At 42.1% G+C, this 8,436-nt stretch overlaps 1 protein-coding gene and 3 non-coding genes across 4 annotated transcripts; all 4 read left to right on the top strand.

The window, feature by feature from the left end:
• Positions 1-5,590: 5,590 nt before the first annotated feature.
• On the top strand, positions 5,591-8,012 carry LOC136517541 (small ribosomal subunit protein eS26-like). The gene is made up of 5 exons (XM_066511133.1): positions 5,591-5,649; positions 5,738-5,830; positions 5,926-6,010; positions 6,244-6,374; positions 7,735-8,012. The coding sequence occupies exons 1-5, from the start codon at positions 5,647-5,649 to the stop codon at positions 7,828-7,830; spliced, it is 408 nt and encodes a 135-aa protein (XP_066367230.1). The 5' UTR covers positions 5,591-5,646; the 3' UTR covers positions 7,831-8,012.
• LOC136519282 (small nucleolar RNA snoR99) lies at positions 6,921-7,018 on the top strand. Its single transcript, XR_010774833.1, has one exon. It is a non-coding gene; the product is annotated as a small nucleolar RNA snoR99 (small nucleolar RNA).
• Positions 7,196-7,292, top strand: LOC136519281 (small nucleolar RNA snoR99). Its single transcript, XR_010774832.1, has one exon. It is a non-coding gene; the product is annotated as a small nucleolar RNA snoR99 (small nucleolar RNA).
• LOC136519284 (small nucleolar RNA snoR99) lies at positions 7,402-7,503 on the top strand. The gene has a single exon (XR_010774835.1). It is a non-coding gene; the product is annotated as a small nucleolar RNA snoR99 (small nucleolar RNA).
• Positions 8,013-8,436: the final 424 nt, after the last annotated feature.

Genomic DNA, 8,436 nt, shown 5'->3' with positions numbered 1-8,436 from the left:
TCAATCCGGCCAGTGGAGCTTATATAAATTAAAGTAATGATTCCGGCCGGAATTTTTCCTGGGCTTCGTTCCCAAAGAACGAACGGGGCCATAGTCAATTCAAGAGATGCATCTTTCTAAAACAAAACATTCAGAACATGCCACTTCAGACTGCCTCTGAAGTTTGCTCTAATTCTTCATCCAGCCAGTCAACAGTTTAGCCTGAACAAAAAATAATGATCATGTTCGCCTGAATGATAAAGATAAGGTTCCAAAAGAGTCTAATTTACCATTTTCAGTGAGCCGTTGTAGAAGTTCTGATTTGCTCTGAGATTGGTGGGCATCGTGTGGGAGCCAAAGCCACCAGGCGGTTGACGTGATCCAGAGCCTGCAGATGTGGAGGACGCGGGCCGAGAAATCGATCGAGGTACGGTGGGGACGCCCTCGCTATGCGGCAACAGATGCTGGAGCTTGTGCTCCTCCTTGGCCCACGGACACCAGCATGTCCAGTGCCGGCGAGGAGAGAGGGCCTGTCCGCCGCATGCCTGCGCCGCACCTCTGTTCGCCGTGGCTGCCTCGCGCGGCTGCTTCGACGCTGGAGCAGGGGTCACCACGCCCGCACCGAGGCAGTGATAAGGTCTCCCGTGCCCGCTCTGCCACTCGCGTCGTGGTCTCCCGACGAGCCATGGCCTCGCGGGCCATCCGCGGCGAGGTTATCGGTGATTGCGGTGATTGCGATGATCCTGGGTGGGGTGGACGCGCAGCACCACCTCGCCGGCGGCCGCCTCCGCGGCGCGCACCACTGAAGGGAGCAGGGGCCCGACGCGACAGGCTAGGCACGTCAGCAGGCAGCCACGGATCGCACGAGGAAGGCGCCGCGATCAACGTGGTGCCGCGCGGCGTTGATTCCTTCTGGCATGATCCGCGATCAACGCCGCGGGGACGAGGGCCCACCTGGCGGCACGACGTATCGCGGCTTCCCCTCGCGGGATCGCAGAGCGACGACCCGAACGATCGTCGCACTTGTGTTCTTTTTAGTTGTTGTATGTAACATAGGAGATCACTAAATTTAGTCCGACGTCATTTAAACGGGTCTCGTTGTTAGTCCCTCTCTGTATATAAGTTATTAGATTAGAAAAAAGGTTTATTTAAAAAGCATTAGAAAAAATTGCCATTTAATCTAAGATCAAATATGACTAGAAGTAACCCCCGCACGTTGCGCGGGCTAGAAATGCAAAGGAAATAAGTAGTCCTTTTCGAAATGTAGAAGAAATAAGTAGTTCTAAAATGCAAAAGAAATAAGTAGTCCTTTTATTGGCTAATAACATATAAGCTGGTACAAAGGTGCTTGTCAAACACAGTGGTGTTAGATATAAATAACATAACCAAAATAGGTAAATTCTCGCTAAACTGCTGAATATTTCCAACCCTTGTGAAAGAAGCGTGAAGCACACATGGTACGATGATTTCCAAACGACGATGCCAAGAGGCTACAGCTATGAGGACCTCAGATTTGTATCTAGTGGATGCGAATTAATTTATCATGAGGTTTGCTCCTTTCTCTTCTAATGGAGCATGGGTTTGGACTGTGCACATTGTTTTATTGCTTATATTAAATTGTTTCCGTAAGAAATGCACTTTGACTCTAGGAATATCGCATCATATTGTGACATGATCTAGCTTTCAAAGTTGCATCCTGCAAGTCATGGCAAGAGGGTGTTTGGATCCATCAGCTAGAGTTTAGTCCGGGTCAAATCGGATGCTTGATGTCAATTAGGAACTAAGCATGAGCTAATTATAAAATTAATTGTATAAGCCGTGACTAATCCGCGAGACGAATCTATTAAGCCTAATTAATCCATGATTACTAATTAGGCTTAATAGATTCGTCTCACGAATTAGCTTCATTTATGTAATTGGTTTTGTGATTCGTCTATATTTAATGCTCCTAATTAGTATCAAACATTGACGGGGACTAAATTTTAAACACCTCCTACGTGAAAGTGGCAGACCTGCAGTGTGAATGTTTGAAGGCTGTTTTCACGGTATTGCTGCTATTCTTCCTTTTGGAATATATTTGAAATATACTTTACTTTAACTTCGTCCTAAGTCAAACTTCTCTAGCTTTGATCTAGTTTTTTTAAAAATATATTAACATCTCCGACTATAAATAGATGCACTATCAAGACACATTTCATGTGTAATTTAACAGTACTAATTTGATTTTGTAGATGTTGGTGCATGAAAAATAAATAAACTTGGTAAAAAGCTATAGAAATTTGACTTAGAACAAAGCTTTTAGTGAACCGTAATTTGGAGTGGAAGGAGTAGCGCTTAGGGATGTGAACAACTGTTATGACCCATTATTGACGCTTCATTTTTAAGTTTGGGCTTATGAATTAGTTCGTACACACTGCATGCAGAAATACAAATGCACTGTTATTGTTGGAGCTAAATTTGAATTTCATGGTTTCATTGTGGCCAACGCCTACCAGCTGTTTTAAATAATTTTGAGTGTTTATTCAGAGTTTAAGTAGCTTTAGTTTCACTGTCATTTGTAAATAGTACCAACCGTAAAGGTTAATCGACCTATATAAACTTACACTGTTCCGAGAACATGGGAGAATTTGCATGTGCTATCTTGTTATTATCATCGTTATGGAATAAAATGCCTGGTCTTCAAGGCATCTCAAGCACCTTTGTCTCTTTTATTTTGTAAAATTCTAGGCTGTTGATATCTTCGCTGCTTGGTTATTATCATCTCTGGAGAAAAGGTTGTACGTAGCAGGAGATTTTTCTAGAATATTATGTGTTCCTTACCGAGGAGAAACAATGCAACCTACTGAAAAGCCCATAATTCAGGCATGTGTATATTCATTTCTTATCTGAAAATATGTCTTGTTTATTGAATTTTCATATGTTCAACCATTCGTAATTCACAGGCCCGACATACGGAATTGCAGGTTGGTAGAGTTACATTGCCGTGCTCCGACAAACCCGTAAATAATCATTGGTTTTACTTGATACACCATGATGATGAAGTAATTATGCACAAGAGTGAAATTAGAATGGTGGGATAATAGACATAGTTGGTTGTATAGCAGCCTTTGTAATTTGTACTAGTAATTTTATCTCATTCACTACAATAGCAATAAACGTTCTTTAACTGATTGTTGTATGATCTCGAGCTATGTGAATCTTGATGATTGGTTCGTGGACTGAAATCCTACAACTTGATCCTACGGGTACAACTCGCGCGTGAGTGGAGGTTGCGAGTAGCAACTCCGAGGACCTCTGCATGACCCATGGTTTAGCACCACGTCAGTCGAGAGGATGACCTGAGGTGCTAGCTCGGTGGTCCATGGCAGAACCCTTGTGGCGGTTGTCGTCACAGGTAAGGTATCTTTTGAGCCACTTTTCGAATGGATGGTTCAAAATTCTTTTCTTGGTCAATACATGTTCTCAATACATTTAGGACCATGAGTCCAATTGTTGAGAGAGTTGTAGTCTCAAGCATTTCGCCTCTAGTTGATTGGAACAAGTATAATTTAACAAAAAAGGAGGAAAAATGCTTGCAACTCAATTCTTATACTACTAATGTGCTATTGAGAACAATGTGTGCGTATTTGGTAGATGAAACCATGTTTGGAGGATGTGAGCCTATGGAAGTTGCTCATCTCATTTGAACCAAACCTTGTGAGAAGTGTTTAGAGAATCAAATGTCATGGACTAGTACTACAAGATAGTCACAACCTCAAAATAACACCGGTGCACCAACATGATGTGAGGAGGCTAAAGGAGACTCTGAGTGCACAAGCCGGAGTCAATGTGACTTGATTGCTGTTGTGTTGAAAAAGTTGGCTAAGCCAGTTTCAAAATCAACTAGGTTGGTTTGGCCCGTCAAGCGACAAACCAAGTTTTAAGTAAGGGTCTTCAACAATTTAAAGAAGCAACTTTCACAAAAAGCTTATAGTAGTAGTGCCCACTCCACTCATACCTTATGGCTAAGAAGAATAGGAAGAAGAAAGCAAAGCAAGTAGGGCGAAAGAAAAGGAAAAAATGAAGGACCATGATGAAGAAAGTGAAGATGGTGATCTAGATTAGTACTTTGCACACCTTAGTAAGAAGGACAAATTGATCATGATCAAGCTCATGGAGAAAGTTGAGGAGTAAGACAATTATCTTGAAAAATCAAGAAGAGTTCCTTATTGGAAAGCTTGAAAAGCTAAAGGCTACAACCAACGAGCACAGGTGCTTAAATGATCTCTTGCAGATTTGGTTGAAAGGAATGAAAAGTTGTCAATTGAATATGTTCTAGCTACTAACTTTCTTTCTACTGTTGCTCAATCGGAGAAGGACAATAATGAGTTCAAGGCTCAATTGGAGGAGCTCATTAGCAAGTATGAGATGCTATGGGTTGATCATGCTGAGCTCATGCGCTCACGTGAGAAGCTTGTGGATTCTCATGTGTTGTCTAAGGTAGCTCATGAGGTTGTAACTATATCGGTAAAATATTTTCAACTTCACTCACACTCATGCACTTGTGCACAAGCTAAATTAAGGGTGCGTTTGGTAGAGGTCCGGATTCTCGTAAAAACGTTTCAGATCCAGATTCTCTTAGGAAACATTTATATGATTGAATCAGATTCACTTTGTGAGATCGTTTGGGTTGTAGGTCCGATTCTAGTTCCGCAAATGTTGTTTGTATTAAAAAATATGAACAAAAATATGGTTAAAAATCCTTTTTTTGGAAGCCAAATAACTTAAATACAATCTATTTAAATTTGTTGCACTTAATTCTTCGCAAATCCACGAAGAAAGTATGGGAGCTGAAAACAAAAAAATAGTGTAAAACCACGTGTCTACCGATTCACCCGTGTAGTACAAAAAAACAGAGTTGTTTCTCTTGGTTTCCGTAACAGAAAAACTACCGTATTGATCGTTTAGTGGCGATCAAGGTTGAATCGGAATGTTTCCGTGGTGCCAAACGCATCCTTAATATTACATGTGCTAATAAGTTTTGCTCTTAAGCAAGTCAAATTTTTATTAAGCATGTACCTGTAGAGAGCTATGACGATCATATCACAAAAGAAAATGAAGAGCTAAGAAAGAGGTGAAAGGCTAAAAAGATATGTGATTCGATTAAAGGGTAATGAGAAAGCATAACTTTCTCAGAATAACCGTGATAACATGGTGAACAGTAAAAAAGGCTCAAACCATGCTTGTTCAAAGTCTAACAAGAGAATGGCAAATCTTGCAATGACAAGGTAAGCAGAAGCTAAGAGAATGGAAAAACAATGTGCTATAGTAGCAACAAGTACTCTAGCTGTAGAAAAGCAACACAAAATCTTCTGATGAAACCAATTTAGAAATTCCAGTTATTTTATATTTTTTCTGGATATTTTGGGTTGTCTTCGAAGTTTTTTTTTTTGAGGAACGTCTTCCAAGACTTGATACATTAAGAACAATTTGACAGGGCCAACATTTTTTTTCCTTTCATTCATCAAGGTCCACACGATGCGTATGCATATTTCCTTTCGATTATGACTTGGGCCCATAAACGGCCCAGTACCATTCCACCACCCGACCCGCTGCCTATAAATTATTCCTCCCTCACCCCGCGAAACCCTAGTGGGGATTCGGAACTCGACCTCTTGCGCCGCCGCCATGGTGAGTCCCAAGCCTCAAGCTCGATCTTCCTCACTTTGCATGTACATCTCGAATCTAATCAACTTCGCTCCCTGTTCTCTCTCCGCAGACCTTCAAGCGCCGCAACGGCGGCCGCAACAAGCATGGCCGCGGTCACGTCAAGTACATCCGCTGCTCTAACTGCGCTAAGTGCTGCCCCAAGGTGAGTAGAGGTCTCCACAGCTGCCTTCCTTTTCCCTTCATTCATCCGTGTGGTGAGATTATCTGATTCGTTTGTTGTTTTGATGCTCGTCACAGGACAAGGCGATCAAGAGGTTTCAGGTGAGGAACATCGTGGAGCAGGCGGCCATCAGGGACGTACAGGAAGCGTGCGTCCACGATGGTATATCTCTCTATTCCTCCATATCTGTTTCTTCACTAAGGCCTTGTTTGGATGCATGTGTATCCACCTCAATCCACATGTGTTGGAGTGGAATGGAATGGAATTTAGTTTAATTCCACTCCAATCCACTTCAACACATGTGGATTGAGACGAATACATGCGCATCCAAACAAGGCCTAAAACTTTTATGCAACTTGTTATTTTGACGAGGGTACACATGTTTTGTGGTTCAGGGTACGTCCTCCCCAAGCTCTATGCCAAGGTGCACCACTGTGTCTCGTGCGCGATCCACGCTCACATCGTCCGCGTCCGATCCCGTGAGAAGCGCAGGGACCGCAAGCCGCCGGAGCGCTTCAGGCGCAGGGTATGATTAGATTATTCTCGCTGACTGATTTAGCGTTTATAATGAATATCCTGTGGAAAAAGTTTTTAAAAACAGATCTGTCAATGCATGTTTGTGACTTAGTTCTGATTAGCGCCTGTCTAATGAATCTTTTTGCTGATTAGTTTATCTCCTCTATGACGGGCCTTCTAATTGTTTCCAGTTCCTCTTGACGGACATACTCCTGATTGTGTCCTGATAGCATATACTGTTCTGATTTAGTACCTGTAACCGATCTCGTGATGTTCTGATAGCCCTGTCTTGAATGGTTAATTGACTTTAGTTATATTTCATTATTATGCCTTTCGGCTGTTTACCATAGGTGTATCTGATCATTTTAAATAGAATGTGTGAATAGAATCTGCTATCCTTAGATGACATGATTGGTTTTGTGCCTAGTTACGTAATTTTTGCAATGGTAGCTGTAGGATCACCATCCCCAATTCTGTATTAAAGAGCTTGGAGTTTCATGTGTAGGGTAGAACATATGTTTGGGACTTTATGTCTTGCCCCGATGGCAAGTCAATAGTGCCTGCGGGATGAACAGGTCCCTGACACGTTCAACCATTTATTCACTTTGTCAGCTGATATTTTGTTTTCAGCTGATCATTAAGTATGGGAAATTTCCATAGATGGCTGTGTTCCATGTTTCCATCTCCGCTTGTCAATCACTTGACACAGTTTTTTTGTTATACTTAATATGGAACACAATTGCTAGTTAACAACTTTTGCTTCTTGCCTGACCTGACATGTCACATATCTCATATCTGGGACTTCTACGTTGCCCCTATGGCTTTTATGCTGTGCCTGTGGGATGAACAGGTCCCAACATTTACTCCATTTTTCACTTTATCAGCTGATGGTCATAATTTTTAGCTGATCATTAAGAATGGGAAATGTTTATAGGACAATTTTCTTGCTATGTTATATTTTTTCTGCTTGCCTGCTTGAGCAAGCTTGTTTGAAATAATGTGTTTGGGACTAATACGTTGCCCTGATGGCAATAACAGTGCCTGTGGGATGAACAGGTCCCAATAGTTACTACCATTTTGCTCACTTTGTCAGCTATTACCCACATATTATTAGCTGGTCATTTAAGAATGGGAAATGTTAACAGTTGTTTTATTCATATACTACCTTGCCAAATGCTGTTCTTTTGTGCAAACTTTGCTGAATGCATAGACCATAATTTGTCCTGTTACTTGCAACTTAGACTGCTATATATGCTTCTCAAGGAGTGTCTGCTGTGTGTTCTTTGTATCCTTCTGTTTTCCCGTTCTGCCCGTTAAATGCGATTTTCGTGGTGGCTATTATGTTTATGTTGCATTGTGTTTTTGTTCAGGAGGATAGGCCGGCTGGTGGACAAGGAGGCCCCCGCCCTGGTCCTGGTGCTGCTGGTGCTGCTCCAGCTCCAGCACCAGTTGCTGCTCGCCCATAGGTTTAGCCTTTCGACCTTGTGGAGTCTTCTGGGCTATTCAGTTTCTGAGTTTTCACTCATGGGTGTGTGAAGTTTCTATGTTAGTGGTACTTTTGTTGAAAGTCTGAACCTTTGCTAAGAATGATTATCATTTGAATATTTGTGTTGAGTTATAAATCTCACTTGAACCGCAGTGGGTTCTATGATAGCGTGGCTTATTCTCCGTGGATTTTATTTGTTTGGCCCTGTTTGGATCCATAGGTTAGAGCTAGTTTGGGCTAGTTGCAGCTCAACTAGCCTTAAAGTAGCCAAACAGGAGGGCTAGAGTGGGTTATTTGCAACTAGCCCACCCTAAAAAACTATCCCCCCAAAGAGGTGATTATTTGGGCTAGGTGAGGCTATTTGAGGTGGGGTCCACTGTTTTCTCTCTACTTTCACCCACACCAATGATTTGGAAAGCACATTTATTATCATTTTAACCCTTGTATCCAAACATCTCTTAGGCTAGAGTTAGTTCAGGGCTAGTCCTGAGCTAGAAACTAACTCTAACCTCTAGCTGTGCTAGAGTATCCAAACAGGGCCTTTGTTTCTGAGAGTTCTATCTTCTACTGTGGCCACCTTAGTTCC

The sequence above is a fragment of the Miscanthus floridulus genome, chromosome 17 (genome assembly GCF_019320115.1).
Source record: "Miscanthus floridulus cultivar M001 chromosome 17, ASM1932011v1, whole genome shotgun sequence".
Taxonomy (NCBI): Eukaryota; Viridiplantae; Streptophyta; class Magnoliopsida; order Poales; family Poaceae; genus Miscanthus; species Miscanthus floridulus.
The sequence above is the reverse complement of the archived record's forward strand: the minus strand, read 5'-3'. Positions and strand labels throughout refer to the sequence as shown.